This window comes from Cygnus atratus, chromosome 5 (assembly GCF_013377495.2).
Source record: "Cygnus atratus isolate AKBS03 ecotype Queensland, Australia chromosome 5, CAtr_DNAZoo_HiC_assembly, whole genome shotgun sequence".
Taxonomy (NCBI): domain Eukaryota; kingdom Metazoa; phylum Chordata; class Aves; order Anseriformes; family Anatidae; genus Cygnus; species Cygnus atratus.
The window spans coordinates 49,718,599-49,737,799 of NC_066366.1; the positions used below are offsets into that span (position 1 = coordinate 49,718,599).

General features: G+C 42.2%; 1 protein-coding gene across 2 annotated transcripts in view; it reads left to right on the plus strand.

Moving 5' to 3' along the window:
• UNC79 (unc-79 homolog, NALCN channel complex subunit) overlaps positions 1 to 2,804 on the plus strand; it is a 104,245-nt gene extending 101,441 nt beyond the window's left edge. For both annotated transcript variants that reach the window (XM_050710861.1, XM_035539447.2), the window contains 2 exons: positions 863 to 904; positions 1,699 to 2,804. In XM_050710861.1, coding sequence (XP_050566818.1) covers positions 863 to 904; positions 1,699 to 1,899 — 243 coding nt within the window. In that variant the 3' untranslated portion in view covers positions 1,900 to 2,804. The remainder of the gene's footprint in view (positions 1 to 862; positions 905 to 1,698) is intronic.
• Positions 2,805 to 19,201: the final 16,397 nt, after the last annotated feature.

The window sequence follows — 19,201 nt, forward strand, 5'->3', positions numbered from 1 at the left end:
TCCTTGCACAAGGGAAACAGCACTTTATCTAATGTTGTCAATAGTGATTAGGTTTAACTTGCAACTCCCGGTAGCTTAATTGGCAAATTGCAAATTTTGATGCCATTTGGAGGAACATTTTAGAACAATAACCTCAGTGGTTAAATTAATATTGGATAACATGAATACTTTTGCTAGAAATGCCTGTCTGTCTTCCAGAAGCTTGTCATGTTATGCTTACTCAGAAATAAAAGTTCTCTGAAGGGCAGGAGACTGAAATAAATATCAGCCATGGGTGACAGATTGCCAGACCCCCTTGCCTTGTCATTTTGGATATTTAGGAGAGTTTGTCTGTGCTGCCAGGACTACAGGTCACATTCTGCAATGAAGCAGTGACACTGACTAGTGGTTTATAAAATGCTGATTGCCATTTAAATATCTGTCTTATTAATAGAACTTCTGCTCTACGTTTTTTCAGTTCTTGATGTGCACTTCACAATGCAGAACATATACTGTATTCATTACAATATTGCTCACTTACGCATACAAAAACACCCTCACAGGAAAATAAGCAGTGATTTCCTTTAACACCTTTTTTATTATTTTGTACTCTCATCAGTGTCTAAGGCGATCCTTAAATGGGCTATCAGTAATTGCTACTGGTGATTCATCAAGCTGCAAACAAAGGAAGCTGGCTTCTTTACCTCAGAGACATCTGCCCCAAAACATACACGTCATTGGAAAATTAGCACATTTGCAGATTTATGGTTCAGTCTGTGTCCATTCTGACAGTTAAATGTGATAGATATACCCTTCTGTCTCACAGTAACTGGAGCATGTTTACAGTCACTTGTATAATAACAAAACGTATCTCTTCTTACAGCTAATACCAATGTGGTTGCCAATGATACAGTCAAATCTAAAGGTAAGTTGTTTCTAATAACTTGTCCTTTTATTCTCAGTGTTACAAATTTCTGTAAATTCTGGAAATAAGGCCAGTAGACTTGGTCTCCAAACTATCTGAAAATAGATCATTGCAGCACATCCAGATGCACTGGATAGTTCAGCACTGAAGGTCTTGGGTGTGAGCATACACAGAGCATCAGCTACGGTACTTGCCCTGTACTCAGTGCCGTTCTCTGCTTCTCTTTTGAAACACTTTCGAATAACCAGGTTCTGCGGCCCAGCCTTTCCACAGTGTTCACTGAGATGGTAGTTGCCAGTTGATTTTTGTGTTTTGGGTTTGAAACTTCCCTCACAAATAATGATGGGGAGTCTTGACTCAGAAGATGGATTTTTGTTACGTATAAAAGTGAATATATTTTTATGCATACATATACATGTGTGTGTGTGTATATATATGTATATATATATGTATCAGATATTGTGGGACTACTTGGGTAAGACTGTGCCTGCTGTCCCTGTTTGTAAGGAAGAGTGAGGTGGACCAGTGTGGCTTGCCACTCAAGAATTTTATTAATGGGAATAAAGGTGCTGGATGTAGCCTAAGTATGTAGTTGGTTTTGATAAACCTGGTGATTTTGTAGGCATATTTGTCCTTCATGACAATGCCGCAGTGCAGGCTGTGGAAGAAAGAAAGGTGACATTGGGGCAGTGGAGGAACTTTCCCTGACCAACAACCACCACTTGATGACAATAAGTACATTTACTACATTAGAGTACATTAGAGAAACTAAATGTTTCGCATTATTTCAACAGCATTTATCTGCTGGACTCCAGCTACGCCTCCAAGCTATCCAGAGCAATGTCAACCATCACAGCCTAAGAATGTTACAAGGGTCAGGACAAATGAACAATAGCTCGTCTGTGCTCCGCAAATGGCTGCAGTGTACCCAATTTAAAATGGCTCAAGTGGAAATTCAGTCATCAGAAGCTGCATCTCAATTTTATCCTTTATGATTAATGTCAATTGTTCCAAATGTTCATTTTTAGTCTAGCAATAACAGGGTGATAGCTGTAGAACACTGTTTAAAAAAAAAAACACAACAGTATACAGAGTATATACTGTATCTATACTTTTTAGCCCAGAACAGATTGTGGAAAGGTTTATGTGAAGCTGTGAAGCTAAGAGCCTGACCCTGTCAGTCCCTAATTACACTTACTCATTTGTGCGCAAATGAGCAGGATCAACAGGTATTCAAGTCTGCAGTCATGAACATATTTGCAGGATTAGACTCAAGTCTATCACATTGTACATATCTCTCTGGTCATTGAAATATCTCGTTAATAAATGTTTCTTTACATTATTTTTGAAGATAAAACAAAAATCACTTTTCTTTAACTTCTATTTTTTTTAAAACTAGAGTTGTAGGTATTCACAAACATATGGAAGTGCTATGTTGCTATTTTTTGATGATAAAAAAACAGGGTTTTTAGGAACCTTTATAGTTTTTTGGGGGAGGTTTTTTTTTTTTTTAGATTCACAGCTGGCGATGCAATAAAACCTGTCACTACAAAATAGTGGTGTTCTAATGAGGCTTTTTGTCATCATCTTCTGGGAAAACAGCAGCTTGTAAGGAGAGTTATTATAAAGTGCACTTAGAAATTAGGTTGTTAAACTGTGCCAATTCATTTGTCTTATTTTTTTTCAATACTGTTTTCCAAAACTGCCAAATCTAATTTAGTATTTTTTGAAATATTGCTTTTACTTCATTGATTCTGTGCTGCTTTTTGTAGGTTTCATAGAAGCCTCTTTGATTTTTGTGAATACTGTATTGCATTCTTCTGTAATACTTGTATACAATGCAATTAAAAATGGATAACCCAGACGTATTTTTATGATGTCTACAGAAATTGTATTACAAGACTTCAAGAGGAGCGTGATTGGAACTGAGCGTTTGCATAATATTAAGAAATCACAGCATTTGCATACTACCGTATTGAACACAATTTTAATAACAAATGCATTTTAATATCTTTAAGGTACTCAGCCAAAGCCTGCTGAAATCTAAGGAGATTCAATAAATTCAGTGATTTTTGCCCCAAATCCTAAGAGCACCCTAATTTACCACCTCTTGTAATTTAAATCTGTGCAATCACAGTTTTATTTTCTGTACTTATTACTGTAATGCACTGATTAGAAGAAACACAACATAAACATGTTTGTTAATTAGAAAGCTATTATAAAGTCTTTACTACCACTCTAAGAATCAACATTTTTCCTCCCTGATTGCATGGAAGTAGAAAGGCACACCTGTAAAGAAGTGCTTGAGTATGTTTCAGTTGTTGTGGAGGGTCAATCTTTCCTCAGTATTATTACCAAAGAAGAAAGTGGAAATGTTTGGAGATATTCCATTTTTTTCCATTCCAGATATTACTATGCTGAAAACAAAACAAAACAAAACAAAAAAAACAAAAACAAGCCCACCACCATGAAAGATAGTAAAGCATGCACTAGCTTGCTTAAAAGACCTCTTCTAGTGTTTTCAGTGGAGAGGCATTGATCTGGCTTTCCTTCCTTCCTAGATTCATACATTAATGGAGCTTAAGCTCAGAATAGGCCATTCATTAAAAAACAAAAACCAAATCAAAACAACAATGAAAAATCTAGCAGATTCATCATAAGCTGTTTAATTGCAGATAGTTTTGCTTGTACTGAGGTAAGTGACTTGCACCTGACTAAGGCAGAATTTTTGAGCTTCTGGAAAGCATTTCTGTCTTGATTTGAACTATTAAGAGATCCATCAGAAGATCATTTCTTAGTGTTTCAGGCATAGATTCTTGTCATGCTGAATAGAGATTGCACTGCCTTGCACATATTGTTACGGAAATACTTCTTCCCAAATTTTCATAACGGTAGGAGAGGGAACCTTTCTCCAGGTTTTGACTGGCTATATATAAGACAGTTGTTCCTCGCCAGGTGCAGTGCTTTGCACTTCCCCTTGTTGATCTTTATGAGGTTCCTGTCAGCCCATTTCTCCAGCCTGTCGAGGTCCCACTGGATGACAGCACGACCCTCTGGTGCATCAGCTACTCCTTCCAGCTTTGTGTCACCTGCTGACTTACTGAGGGTGTGCTCTGCCCCATCATCCACATCATTAGTGAAGATGTTAAACAGGACTTGAGCCACTGCTGACCTCAGGGGTACACTTCTAGTTACTGGCCTCCAACTAGACTTTGTTCCACCAATCACCACCTCCTTAATTAATTAATTAATTTATTAATTAATGCACAGGCACTTCAGAGAGACACCCCCAGCGTATTGATTTCACAGAAGGGTATGGGAAATTTCTCTGTAATGGTGCCTTGAAGGTGTTTTGTTGCTTTGTGATTCCAGCTAAGCCCTGTTTTGTTGATTTTGTGATCCTCTCCTGTCACATCATCTCAGGCCCTTTGCTCATAGACCCTGTCTGTCACTCCCTTGCAGCATTACAGTTAAAAACTAAGTGGTAAGCAGCTGTAACTTTGCCTTCCAGGCAGAAAGGAGTTGTGGATTCGGTTTCACTGGGTTTGGCTCCTTCCTTTCCTGGGCTGTATCTCATTCATGCTTGTGACTGTGATACGGAAGATAACTTTGCTGGGCAAATGCATAAATAGGGCCCAGGTTCACCTGTTGTGGAATCTGGGGTCACCCTAAAGGAATGGGAGTGGTCCCATGAAAGCAGGATATGTAGGAGAGAGACATTTCCATATTTTGCTCCAACTGCTCACCACCTCTGTGCCACTGTTTCAGTGACCCAGTGAATCTGAAATACAACTAAAAGGCGGCAGTATGAGGGCCTTGGCTGTGAGAAAGAGGGTGAGCTCTGGTGAGCACAATGGGGGTTGTGGAGACTTATGGTATGAAGGCAGATGGTTTGTAGGGAAGAGATTTGTCATCAAAAGTCACTTTTAGAAAGTAGATGCCATGATCAGGCATCCCGGTGGACAACAAATGTAGGCAGCATGGCACAAGTGTTTTCCCCACATAGCAAAATCTCTGCCTCTTAGGATTTGGTATTCAGAGTGGCAAAACACACTAAAAAATGTAAATACAGTGGTGGGTAGTTACTAAAATTAAACACAGACATGCTGAATTCAGGTCCATAACTAAGCTCTTTCAGATTTTGTGGGAATTTAGATCTGGTTTCAGCTCAGGGTTTAGAGATAAGAGCTGGTCACAGAACCTGCTTCTGTATTTGAACATAGGGTTTAGGGATTTGGCATGGTTCTTGTGGAGCTGTCATACGTAGTCAAATTAAGACTAAATGCGAATTGAGCAGCTGCACTATCATGGAGAATGTAGCCTGGAAGAGATTATGATCAATGATTAGGGATGTGCTGACTAATAAATGCAGCTTGGCCAGATGTGTGTGGTTAAACACCTCATGAAAATCACTAAATGCACTGTAGACTTCTTCAGAAATACAAAAATCTGCATTAATTGATTTTAAAAGCACAGTAAAATATATCTTTTACAGTGCTTGAGGTCAAGATACAACTCAGGTAAGTCATTCGTATTCTCCCTCTGAAACAGCCCAGAGCAACAATTCTTTTTATTCCGTAGGCAGATTGGGAAGTAATTATTTGGTGTTCCATGTAAATGCCAGCACATAACAGAGGCCACACTCCCTGTATGGCTGTGTCTTTGGGGCTGTGCCTCCAGGAACCAGGCCGCTGCAGCAGAATCCAGGCTCCCTCTATCACAAAGAGCTGCGGTTTGGAAATGGTATTTAGTCATATGTTGTGATAAGCTGCTTAAAGCACTGCCTGTTACTGGGGCTGACCTAGTAAAAGAAGCAATTTACTGTGCACTGAACCATGAGAGTTTCAACAACGCAGGGCACTCGGGATGAAATGACGGTAAAAACCCACATCGTACGCGGTGCGACGTGCGGGTAAATTACATAACTCTCTGACCTGAAAGCGAGGTTAACATCTGCACCAAATCCCTCGTATTGCCGGGCAGGCCTTTCTGCAGACTATTAAGAAAGCCGCTATCCGATCTACACGCAGGGCTACACAAACAAAAAGCATTTTCAGCACATCGGTTACTACCCACACACATGCCTTATCTTATATGTAACATTTCTATGACATCTAATTAGAGCTGCAGTTGGGTCAGACGCCCTAAAACCACACAGTCACTTCCCTGGCTCTGTTTTTCATGATATGATAGGACGTGATGTACTGTAGGACTGACAAATGTTCTGGGCCCGAAGATTTCTCTGAACTCTGGCCTGCATCGCCTTCTTTCAAGCTGGATGAAGATTACCAGAGCCCAGGGCTATTTCGTCTTCGCTAATGTGTCCTGGAAAAAGCTCTGAAGGACAAGTTCCTGTGCTGCTCCCCAGTTGCACACAGCTCTAAGAGGGTTTCATCCACAGCTTTTGTTGTTGCAGCTTAATGTGACTTCAGCAGAGCCAGTCTGTATTCTTTCTGTGGGATCTGAATCTCAATTGCACGATGAATTTTTAGTCAGCGACGTGGGTCTTCATCTTAGCAGTAGGCCTAATAGCAGGCGAAGGCAACGGCAATGCAGTTGGCTTAAAGTTGACACGCCACTGGTTGGACTTGATGCAAATTAGAAAGGAAGGGCTCTGTGTCTGTTGATTTATAACTCTGAATTACTCCATTCACTTCTGCCTCTCCCTGCTGAGTACAATTTCAGCTGGAGGCCAAGCACCCAGGGACAGCAGTGGGAACAGCGAGTTCAAGGGAAGGTGTCCTGCTGCCTCTCAAGCTGCAAAGGCATCAGGAAGAGAACTTGAATCTGACCTTGGCATCAGCTCTCCAGGACCTGCAGCAGGGGAGTCAGAGGCCGCCTAGAAATGCCTTTGGTCAGGTAACAGAAGGCCACAGAAGGACGAGGCAGGCCTGCTACAGCCTGGTGAGCTGCTGCAGTGCCTAAATCCTGCAATGGGAGCTGGGAAGTCGTTGTCTATCCCTGTGTGTGGTCTGTGCATCGCTGTTCTGGAGCAGGACATTGCCAGGAGCTAGCCGTACTTGGGAAGGGCGCTAGTTCCTCATTCTTGCTTACAAAGCATTAACATGGAAAAACAGAAGCCATGACTCAGTAACTGGAAGTCCACATACTCAGTCACTTTCCAGTGTTTTGTAGGATTTGATAGACACTGCAAGACTGCCAAATGACCGATAAGCAGCCTTCTGTGGGCAGCCCCAGGTAACCTACTCTGACATTGTGTTTAACCAGCTCCCCATCAAACATGGGGAAACTAACAAACCGTGACTGTGAGCTGGGAGGCTCTACGTTTGATAGACATAGTGTAATGCTAGGTCAATTTTCTCTATGTATAATTCAGCAGCTGGGCAACAAAACTGCTACGGCTGTTTTACTATTTTAGATTCTTTCAAAAAAGCACAACAACACATCTGTGATGTTTTACACACAATAAAAAATTTGCAGGTAATCCTTTCTTCGGGCAGGTTAGCTTTTCGGACAGCTCCTTTGCTTTCATGTGAAGTCAAATTGATTGCAGTGAAGTTCTTTACAAAAGCTTTTTTAAACCTGTGAACCCTTTCCCTGCAGGAAAACATCAGTAAAACAGAATATAAATGACCACTATTTAAATAAATAAACAAACAAGTAAATAATGTTACCCGTTTTGCATTACACAGGAAATCCTGTGTAAATTATGTTGATTAGTTAGAATCAAAGCAAGAATAATCTGCCAGAGATTTATTGAAATCTGCACAGCCACAGATTTATAGCTGTTAAGGATCAAACCCAGTATTTCTAGCTCACAAGGAACAAGGATTGATGCTGTGAAACAACTGGGCACCGGAGGAATATTTGTTTCTGGTGCTAGTCTGTTCCAGAGAGGTGCCGTATGAGACTGCTGAAGTGAGGCAGCCATCGTTTGATCTTCTTCATACTGATATGTTTATTGAAACGCAGGTTTTACCATCATTACACTACCAAGTGGACAATGTTGGTTTTCTTCACTGTGTGGGCAACAGCACATTTGCTCTCCTGTGTTCATCTTCAATTTACTCTGATCACACACACCTCAGAGCTCAGCGTCTTCCCAACTCATCCGAGGACAGCTGGTGCTCCAGAAGCTGCAGCTCTACTTTTGTTCAGGAGATCATGTTAATTATACCTGACCAAAACAGTTTTAAACCTTCCAAAACCATTTAATATAATATTACTGGCGTTCCCTCCCAGGGATCCCTACCCTGATCACAGTGAGATGGCTCAAATATCAGATGCTTCTCTGCTCTAAGTGTGTGTCACTTCACACAAATGGCCCAGATACGTTTCCAGGCTTTGAGAGGAAGAGTGTGAGAGGGCCAGGTAGATTATTTCACCACTGATTTTCTTAAACCAGCTGTCAAATTTAAAACCATTTCTTTCCCTTTTCTTGCACCCCTGGTATCTCAGCTCCATCAACATCTATGCCTGGATCCCAACCAGAAAGTTCTCTCTCAGCTCATCTCCAGTGACTATTTACGATCCACTGAGAGCTGTCAGGGTGATGAAAGCTGTACAAGCCAGGAAGAAAATATGCTTCCTGCTCCAAGGATTTTACAAAACTCTAGCATATGCATCCCTGCCTTTAAAGACAGAATCTTCTGTGTAGCAACTGCCTTCTTTAGAGCCATTTCAGCAGCAATATTTATCTATGTTTCATTGTAAGTAGTTTAATATTTGTTAACATTTCTGTCACAAGTGAATTGCAGCTGATACACCTAATGTGTAATAATTTGCAAATTAATTCTATTAACGGAGTTAGTCTTAATTAATCTGCACTGTCCAATTATTCATCTGATTCACCCACCTACATGCAGAAGAAGTAGCCTCAGTGGGTTATTATTCTGTCCCTTTTGAATCACAAAACAGCTGCTAGTTTTCCCCAGCTGTGTGGCTGAGATCAAACATCAGGGCTGCTGAAGATGCTTTGCCACAAATCAGGGTATTAAAAGCAAGGAATTTAATGTTCCCTCATGTATCACAAAGCAGAGCAGGATGACATGGCTGGGAAGTTAAATCCACAGCAGCATGTCAAGGCTCTGCTTGGTCCCATCTTGAGGGCTTTGTGTGTACTGGGGCATCATGCTGGGGTTTCATGGTGGGTGTGTGCTAGTTAGGGTGTGGAGAGAAGAGGGGGTAAATAACCAGTTCCCTGTACAGCCTCCGTTGATGTACCAGCCCCAGTGGTGACACAATGCTACTTCTTCAGCAAAGTGAGAAGGGGTTTGAAGGGATTTTGGCCTCCCTTATCTCTTCATGAAGGCACAGAGCAAGGCCTGTAGAGACGTGAAGACCCAAGGAGGAGCTGTTCCTGCCCTGCTCTGGGGGTAGGTGGGAAAGGCCACATTACGTGCTTTGTGATGTGCAGGTAGACCTATATGTGCCAGTCTGAGGCTTCCCTGAGCAACTTTTCTAGCTGGTGTTTTACTGAGAAACTTGAATCTTAAATTTTAACCTCCATTATCCTCCAGGTCTCCCATTTGCCCACTGTTAGTGACCACTGATATATCCCTGCAAAGGTAGAGGGGATTGCGAGAGGGTTGGGTGTGAAAAGAACAAGGGGAGCCGGTTCCCTCCTGAGGGTACTGGCTGGATCGCTCACCAGCTGTGCTCTTGTTCAGGAACAAGGATGCAGCAAGCTTTCAGATCTGAAGTCCTCCTTTGGAAGACATCAATTACTTTGCTCAAGAAGGGTGTGCATATGCTGCATGCTGATTTTTCCTAGCTGTGAGGACATAACTTTTACAAACGCAATTACCTCCCTCATTTGTTAATTATCTTTGAGTAAATGAAGTCACTTCAGCTGTATGCTTGTCTCAGGTGCCATCTGCAGACAGGAGAACTAATTCTGACTTTTTTCCTCCCTTTTACTTGAAGTGAGTCCCACTGGAAGAACCAGGACTGAGCTTTTTCCTTCCCTGTTCAGTATCTCAGCAGATAAAAACTGTAGGTCTTGACAACTCTGACCTGCAGCAAAAGATGTGGTGAGAACAAGATTAACTTGGAATTCATTGTTTTAGTAATAGGCAGTTTTGGAGTTTAAGAGCTGAACCTTGGGTGCTGGGACATTTATATCCCTTCTTAACCTTTGCAGTTAATTTTACTGTGCCAAACTACTTGTTTTTTCTCTCTCTGCCCAGAGGTTTGACATGAGAGAGCTATCTGCTGGTATCTAGAGCAGAGAAGAAATCTCAAACACATCTATGTAGTTTGGCTTGAGCTTAGATCTAAAGCTAGCAGGGACTTGTGTCATAACTCGAGTGCAGAAGGAGCATTTGAATTTATAGTCACAGGAAACATGCAGGATTCTGGCATTATCAAATAAAAATCTAGATATGATTTAATTTAATGTCTCTAAAGCCAACAGCATCTTACCTGAGATCTCATGTGATACTCAAGTGGACCCAAATCTTACATGTCCCCCCTTAGCGTACTGTTATTTAGCTCAGTGAAATATTGTCAATGCTGTAATCATATGAAAGACTAATGATTTTTTTTTTTAAAGTGCAAAATGAGTCTCAAGGGAGTCTGGATAGCTCAGAGGATTGCATAAGATACTGATTAATCTGTCAGCCATTGCTGTCTCCATAAAACAATGGTAGCTTCTGTCTGTACAGTGATGCTCACTTTTGGCTCTCTCTCATGGAATGAAAACCTTGACCGTAGAGGTTCTGGGCATTTATCTCAAAGGGAGCTGGCACTTGAAAATCACTGCAGTTCTGGACTAAAGGTCTTCAATTACTGCTTCATACTCAAGTCTCTCTCTCTCTTTTTTTTTTTTTTTTTCCCTCCTGGTGTTCTGTTGCTGAAAATTTCCCTTTAGGAGCCTTCATAGAAATGGATAGCACTTTAAGAACTAAAAGAACGTAAAAGAAACTATATTTCCACCATTGAGAGGATTGATTTTTACTTTTATTTTCGAGATAAAAGAAATGTTTCAAATTCAATTAGTGCTTTTCTTCCTTGGTACGCTTAAGAAAAAGATGAACGTAGCTCAGAAAAATTGCGAGGGTGTTCCCCAACATGTGTCTGTAAATAAAATCCTTTTTGTGCTCCAAGTAGAGTTCTGCAGAAGCAGTTAAGCTTTTCAGAATAACTTTTTAATTAAAGCAATAAAATGTGCCACTCACCACAGAAGTGGCCTCCCCTTTGTCTTCTAAATAGGAATTATGATTTCAGCTTTTTTGTCACCACTTATACCAAGCAAGAATCAAAAAGCAATCAAGTCTTGAGGGCCATATGAATCTCAGATTAATACAATCAGCCTGACAGTAGGGAGACTAGGGAGACTTTTTTTTTTTTTCAGTATAAAAATAGCAAATAGCAATGCCAAGTAGGTCCTGGTTTTTTTTTTCTTTTTCTTTTTTTCTTTTTTTCTATTTCTTCTTTCCTTCCCCACTTGTTTCACACCATTTAATGCTTTGGAAGAAAGGTACAGTAACTGCAGCTATTATAGGTAAACTTTAGATGAATGTACCTGCCAGAATATAAATGAAATCCTGTATCACTTTGCTCATTTTGTTTTGTTTTCCCCATCCTAAATGAAATTAGAGAGAATTAAATTTTTGAAGCATGACCATTGCACAGAGAATTATTCAGCTAAGAGCTGGCCACCTGCAAGAGGTTTTCTCCTCCCTCCCCTTAAGCTTGTTATTCATTGTCTCTGTTACTAATTAGGTTTTCTGATTTAAACTTAGTTTGCAGATGATGGATTTTAAAGAATATTGTAAGGGACAGGACATCAAGGTCAATATTCGAAACTGGCTGAGATGTAACCTTCAGAGTGCTTTTGCTCTGTGATAGCCCCGGAAGGGGAGAGGCCGTGTGCTGAGCTGACGCTCTCGTTAGCTTTTTGTTGTTGTTTTTTATCCACAGCATGCGGCAAATAGCGCCGCTGATGGTGACACCATAGCTATGAAAGTTAAGGGCACTGCCCATTAAAAGAAACACCTGCTATGTGTGAAGTTCGACTCTAGACACCCAAGACATGCTTCCAGGGTGGGTAAACGATATATTTTCTTGCGACGAGGAGCACAAGGGAGAGGGAAGCACTGTAAGCATTTTAAATAAACATCAACCACTTTATTGCTGACTGTGAATTCAAAAAGGGAGCTTTGCAAGACTGAAGGGAGAAGAGTCATAATCGGATCCTTTGCTAATTCAGCAGTAGCGTGGCTCTGTCACAGCCTGGTCTCTCATATACATAAAATGGAAAATTCCACTTCAGGCCAGTTCTGGTGCTAGATCTACTTTAAATAGCTCTTTTCTCCTTCAGTAGGCCTAATGGCTTCATTACAGTCTCTTGTGAACGAAGGCAGCGCTTGGAGCAAATAGGGTGATTGGAGATGGTCCTCCACGGGTTTCATTGCTCAGGAAACCCCCTCAGGAGCAGACTTTCACCATCTGGGCTGTGGGGGCTAGGAACCAACTCTAAGGAGGGGTCTTCACAGAGGTTAAAGCCATAGTGAAATAACAAGATCTTTATGATTTTTTGTTTTAAAGTTCCTGCTGAAGTTATGCAGTATTTTCAGAGGCCTTGGCTCTTGTAAATGGCAGCATTCCTGCAGCTGTCAAGACTTTACTTGGACCACAAGGACATCCACAGGCTTAAAGCATTCAACATCAAGCCATGTTCTAGCTGTGCTGAGGTGGGCTCATTTACAAAGGGTTGTTTTTCCCATAAGGGGTGGGAAATATGCTTTTTGATAGTGGGCACCTATACGCCAAGGCACCTGCAGCCAGCAGCAGGACCGCTCCAGCAGAACAATGCTACACTAAGCAGTACTTTTGCTGGAGTCTTGTCTCATGGATCTCAGTTGTTCCTTGGGACTGGTTGGGCAGAGTTTCCTCATGTGGCTGACATGGTGATGCTGGGCTTTTTCTGAAATCTGTCTGTCTTCTTCAGCTTGCACAGCACAGTCCTTTTCTTTTTGCCACAGCAGATTCCTGGTACAAGGCCCCATTTCTGGAGGCTTTCCTTCCAAGGCTGTGAATCTACAATGCCTTTGTCCCTGGAGTCTCTTCTTCCAGCATCAGCTGTGGTAACAAAAGCGTACAAAAAGGCTCTTGGCCAAATCTGCAAAGACTTTTCTAAGACTTCTTCCGATACGATGCAGGTGGTTGGGGCTAGAGCCTTGAGATCATTCCTAAGAAATCTAATAAGTTGAAATTGTTATGACTCATTTCATATACAGAGATATACCTGGGATGACACTCTGAAACCAACTTGGAATCCGCATTCAAATGATTTTCCAAAATTTCCAGTAATCGTGCATTACTGACAGAACAACACAGGTATTTTGGGGCATTATTGTTCCACACTTGCTTGAGATAACTTGGTATTTAAATATGCAAAGGCTCATTTTGTCACACTGGGATTAAGTGCTGGGAATCACTAATTTCAATCAACCTTACATCTGCAATAATTCAGCTCTCCCCAGCAGGTTGATTAGGTTCACTGGGTCAGACAGCTGTAGGATATCCTGTGACAGGAAAGAATGACTGTTTGCTAAAACACTGCTGTTGATCGAGGCAGTTCATTTGGGAAATGTCAGCAGTGGGTGAGATGGAAAGGATATTTCCGAAAGCTTAAAAGCTAATCGTGGGATAGGCTCCTTGATGCACAAGAAAGGAGAGGGACTGGAGTAATTGCTAGTTTTATTCCAACTTGCTTTTCTTTATTGGATTAGCCAAGTTGAAACCCCCTCTAAACTAATGCTTAGGAACAAAGCATTTAGAATAAAAGAAATAATATTTATGTAATTCAATTCATATGTCCTCAAATTCTCTGGTTTCCTTTGCCGTCACGAGGAGTCATATTTTCAAATGCATATACTTTGATACTATATTCCCTCCCAGCATACACAGGCTTAAATTGTCCTTGAGGCACTGAAACAATGGGTTTATGCTTTTATGAAGCAAGCTAAATGTGGTACTTGTATAGACCCACTATGTAATAATACGCATATGGGGGGGGGGGGAGGAGGGGAACAACAAAAACACCCTTTGTTTAATCTGTATTATTCATTAAACGTGATACAGCGATTGCATTGACTTGAGCAATTGTCAGCAACTAAAGAAGCCTGTGAGGGAATGCCTGGGTCTGGATGTGGAGCAGGGAGGTCTGGCTTCCATTCCCTTGGTCCCAGACCGGGACCACTCTTAGACAAAGCATCTGTGTCTCAGTTCCTTTCTTGCACTGTGAGGGAGGTAAGGCTGTCATTCCTCTGTTTTATGAAAACCATATTTGTATTTACAAAGCCTCCTGAGAAATGTAAAAGGAACTTGTCCACCCCCAGTGTCTGCGTATAAAGATCTGTGCACAAAAGATGATGTGTATGTCCAAAAGGAACTGAAGTGCCCAAGGGGTGGAGATCAGAGGAGGTAGCTATGGGGTCTCTAAAGGCTGTTGGAGGAAATTTCACATGGAGCTGTAAGCAAAATGAATAAAGCCAAAACAAAAGTTCATTTGACAATTTTCAGTAGATTCAGTGGAGTCCAGTAGATTCTCATGGAAGGGAAATGACCCACTCAAGAAACATTTCAGATGTCATTTTTCTTTTTCTGGGTGTGATATCTGGTTTTGAGGGCATACCAAAATTAATTTAAAAAGATCATCTCACATAGCAGATGGAATGGAGAACTTTTACAGATTGCATCACGTTTTGAAATTTAGAAAAGAACTTAAAGTCCATATTGAACCTGACTGTACTTCATGCCAGAAAGCCTGATGTTAGTCAAAGACGAGCAACTTGGTATGTTTTCATAACAATACTTTGTTAGTGTTAATAGGCAGCCAAAACGCCAAATGAAAGATGAATTGAAGCAATAGACAAGAAAGAGCTGAAGTTTGCCTGGGAAGTCCTTAACGAGCAAAACACAAATTGTGTATCATTGTCAATGACCCATAAACATTTCTGGGATGAAATATTTCTTCCTGTTAAGAAGCAAAGAGATTTTCTTAAATTTAAACAAAGGGGGAAAGTGGGGAACGAAAGTGCTTAGCAATAAAAAGGCAGAAGGAGGAAGAGATTGGCAACAGCATGACAGACGGCTGGAATAGCTTGTATTTTCCCTAGAGAGATGCCTCTTAATTTTCCGAAGGTCTGATCCCTTTGGTAATAGTGTACCTTTTAAGCTCTGGACATACATGACACAGTGTACATCTGATCTCCCTAGGGAGTTTATATGCCTGAAGTAGCTCTTTGGGCACCTAGAAAATACATTCAGAGAGCAGAAAATTTCAAAATAGACCATTCAAAGCCCAAGACTCTGAGCAGGGCGCTGTGTAAAGCAGGCAGTGAGGAGCAGAGTGTTTTCTTCCTCAGGTTTAGGTAGCTCAGTGGTGCTCATAAGCACTTCTGTGCATTTGAAACTCACCACTGACCTCTCTCTAAGGATAGCAGGGTTGCTTTAAGAGCATTCAAAGTTGCTTTGGAAAGAGTATCCAGAACAACTTCTGAAGAAAGATGGTAATAAAAGCACCATTGACCCTGTTTTTCATTGAGAACATCTACCTGTGATGCAAGAAGGGTAGGTTAAACTCTCACTGCTGAGTTATTGGGGAAAAAAAAGTAATTGCTGCTTACAAAAGTAGAAGCTGTTTTCATTTTCTTAGTTTTAATAAGATATTTTAGTGCAAAATATTCGAGGGTTAAGGGTTGTATCAAATTATGATTCTGCAGAAAACTTTTCCTCCCCAAATTCAATTTCTACCCTTCTTTTCCTTAGCAGAATGACCTCAGGCCTTGCATGGTAAAGGAGTAACATTTATTAAGCTTTAGCAGCAGGAACTGATTAGCTTAGCAAAAATGTCACAGAGGGCCATACTTGCAAGCGTATATATTGTGTAACAGTTCAGAGACAATCACTTACAGTCCAAAACAGACAGCTTCTTCATCAATGCCAAAACACACTCAGGAAATTAAATTGTTAAAAGTCGGGCTTGTTCGTTCACTTTCTGGAGAGCTCGATGAAGTAGGAAAAGCATGAGAACACAACCCCTCTGGGCTGGAAGCACCACGCTCCTGCTTTGCCTGTGAAAGCCCCCAGAGGGCTGCGAGCCTCTGCTGGAACAATTTAATTACCTGGCCCAGAAACTTTGCCAGAGATCATAGGGAGGCTCCAGGCTAACCATGAGTGGTACTCTCACATCTGATCCTGGCACAGAGACGCTAACGGGACCCTGCGAAATGTACTCACTTTTCCTGTCACAACTTCAAGACTTTTAGGCTTTTAATCTCAGAAACCTCTGGGGCAGAGAAAAAACTGATATACACTAAAGAGGTAGCAATTTTTTTTTGCTGTCCAGTCTGGCCATGATCTTTGGTGTACCTACCCTGCTTCTCAGCTTTCTTCTCCCCCTTTATGTTTAGCAGATGACAAGTGTTACGGGATGGGGTAGAAGAGAGATGCAAGGGACTGCATGCAGGTGAGGTGTGGGTCTGACTGTGGGGTGGTGTGATGGCATGGTACTCAGCATGGGTCTGCCTTGCTTGCCAGCTTGCTGCAAGGAAGAGTTGTCCTGAAGGACAGCTTGGAGTCATGTGAAGTGGGTCAGTGTTCTTTTCACTTCAGTAGTGGCTATTTATACGGGATGGAGAGGAGGTATAATGGATGTGCTATTGCAACATAAGGCTATTTATACAAAATATGGAAGCATGGATGAGTTATTGCAAGGACATATTTATATTTACTACTGCAAGAGCACCTCAGCTTTTGTGTGCGCCCACTCTTGTTCCGTCATGAAAATGGAGATGCTTGCTTTCATTGATGAGTCACCCATCTTAGGTAAGGTACCTCTGTGTACTGCTGTGTGTGGAGCTCAGGCATGTCTTTCGGTCTCTGACTTAATGCTGTACAACTCCCTGGGCCTATGGACTGCCTCCTGGGAAACTTGTGAAAGCTGATGTTGGCACGCAAAGCTCAACTATACGTGCTGCAACCTGTACATATGACATTTCTGGAGGAGGCTTTCTACAGGGGTCCACAAAGCAGAAATGACTGCCCGGGCACTCACTGCCCGGCGCCAGCACTGCAGGTGTCTGTAGGAGGCGTCTGAGGTGGCTCCTGGTGAGCTGGCAGCAGCTGGAGGGAAGGCGGTGGCATGGTGTTCAATGAGGTTTCACCTCTCAGCATTCTTCCCCAGGGACTTCGGTGCCTAAAGGTGTACCGGAGGTACCTGCCTTCCTCAGTGAGGAGCTAGTATTTGTGAAAGCCACAGCTGAGCACCTAGCTCATTTCAGTGCTCCTTGCACCGAGTACAGCCACCACGGTGGGGCATGGTGGGGTGAAATGTTTCCCACTCCTCCGGCAGTTAAAGCTTTGCCAGTTTGATTGAATCCAGCTGTAACCTCCAGTCTGTGGCCTGTCCCAGTGTTGCTGAGCAGGGATTTCCCTCTTTTCTTTCCCCTCCTTCCCTGCCACTTTGCCCAGCACACACCGGCGCAGGGCTGTGACTGCGGCCCCCTCCTGCCTTTGGTCTGTGTGTGACCGCGGGCTGATAGGCCGGAGCCTCTCTGCACGTCCCAGTGAATGGCGACTGCGTACAAAGCAGAAGGTGCCTCAGCAGGAAAAGGTGACAGCACCTTGGTGCTGCTACAGGTGTCTTGGATGGGGAGCCGGGGAGCAGCTTTGAGGCCTTGCTCGCGAACGGAGCCGAGGGGAGGGCTGTAGCTCAGGTCTCACACGTCCCAGAGAGCCCCTGGCTGGGGAGGTGCTACACCTAGTGCAAGCCTGTCCTGCTGGAACAGGGCCATTGGGTCAGGGCAGGAGAATGACTGTTCTGGGCTTCCTGAAGTGTTATGTCACTCAGCATTGCTTAGATGAATGTGCCCAGGGCAGAGCTGCTCTGCGGGGGGAGCAGCCTGCGAGACCAAGCCTCTCGAAAACCCAGTCGTTCAGATAGCTTATGTCAGAAGCCTTCTGGGGATCTGGCTTTGTCTTGTCCATGTCTTACAAGGAGTATGTGACAGAATGGGATCTGCATCAAAGTGTCCTGTCATCCCTCTTGTTTTTCTTCAAAACCAAAATCTTGAAAGGAAACTTCTTTTGGATGGGAAGTAATTGTTGAGGGAGGGTGAAGGAAGTTGTTTATAAAGTCTAGGTCATTGGCTCAGAAGAAAAGAGAAAACAAAATTCATGCAATAGTTCACTGTTCAAACTTCAGACTGTGACTGTTTAGAGGATTTTTTTTCTCAGCAAACTGTTTGCAGAAGAATGCCCGTATTCTGGGATTTGTTTAGATAGAAAATAAGGAAAGATCTTCATGCGTGAAGGATGAAAGATCCTAAATGAAGAAAAAACGTCAGGTCAGAACATCAGCTACTTAATGGATTAGCTTAATGGATTTGTCTCTCTCGAGAAGCAGTGGCTCTGCATATATATATATATATATTTTTTTTTTCATTTTTTGGAATTCCACATTTGCGGACTGCTTATTTGAATCTGATTTTTTCTGACCCTGTGTTATCTCATTACCCCAAATCTTCTATAGAACATTTTCATATAAAACAGAAAACCTAGGCACACCAGCATTAAAATGGTAGATGCAATTTTACTTTTATTCCTTTTGGGACAGTGGAAGAAAAAGAGGCTTTGCTGAATTTGCTGGATAAATTCACATTTTGACCTTTCTCTGCTATAAAACTGATAAATATAGCAAAATCATTTTTCAGATCTTCAGGGAAGATAATTTTCTGTTTGAAATGTTGCTCTAAGGCATGTTCCTTCTGTCTCAGAAACTTTCTCCCCAGCTAGAAAAAAAAAAAAAAGGAACCTTCCAGTCCTAATTGGTCTGGACAAGCAGACTGCGAGGGTCTGCAGATATTTAAAGTGGTACAAGAAAATGCCAGCATATATAACCTCCTTTTTCTCCTCAGGAAAGTTAGTGAAAGATAGCCTGCCTTTGAGCTGTTCTGTCCAATGGAAATAAAAGGCATTTCTTCCAAAAGAAAAAGTGCCAAGGAAAAAGCAGGATCAAAAAGCAGTCGTTCCCACCACAGACCGTGACAGGGTATGGTCACTGCAGCTCAGAGGCAGCTGTCCCCAGAGGTGGTTTACTGGTGGGCTGGGGCCTTGCTGACTTGCTTCAACTCTTTCTGAAGACAGAGGCAGCTTCCTGGACTTGCTGAGGTGTCCCCACCTCACTGCATGGGACAGGCATCCCAAGGAGTGTAGGCTTGAGCCCCCAGAAGAAGGCGTTTGAAATGCTATTTGCACATATGGCTACATTTATAGGATTATGTTTCTGAGAAGTCCTCCTATAATTTTCAAAATTATATGAAGCCT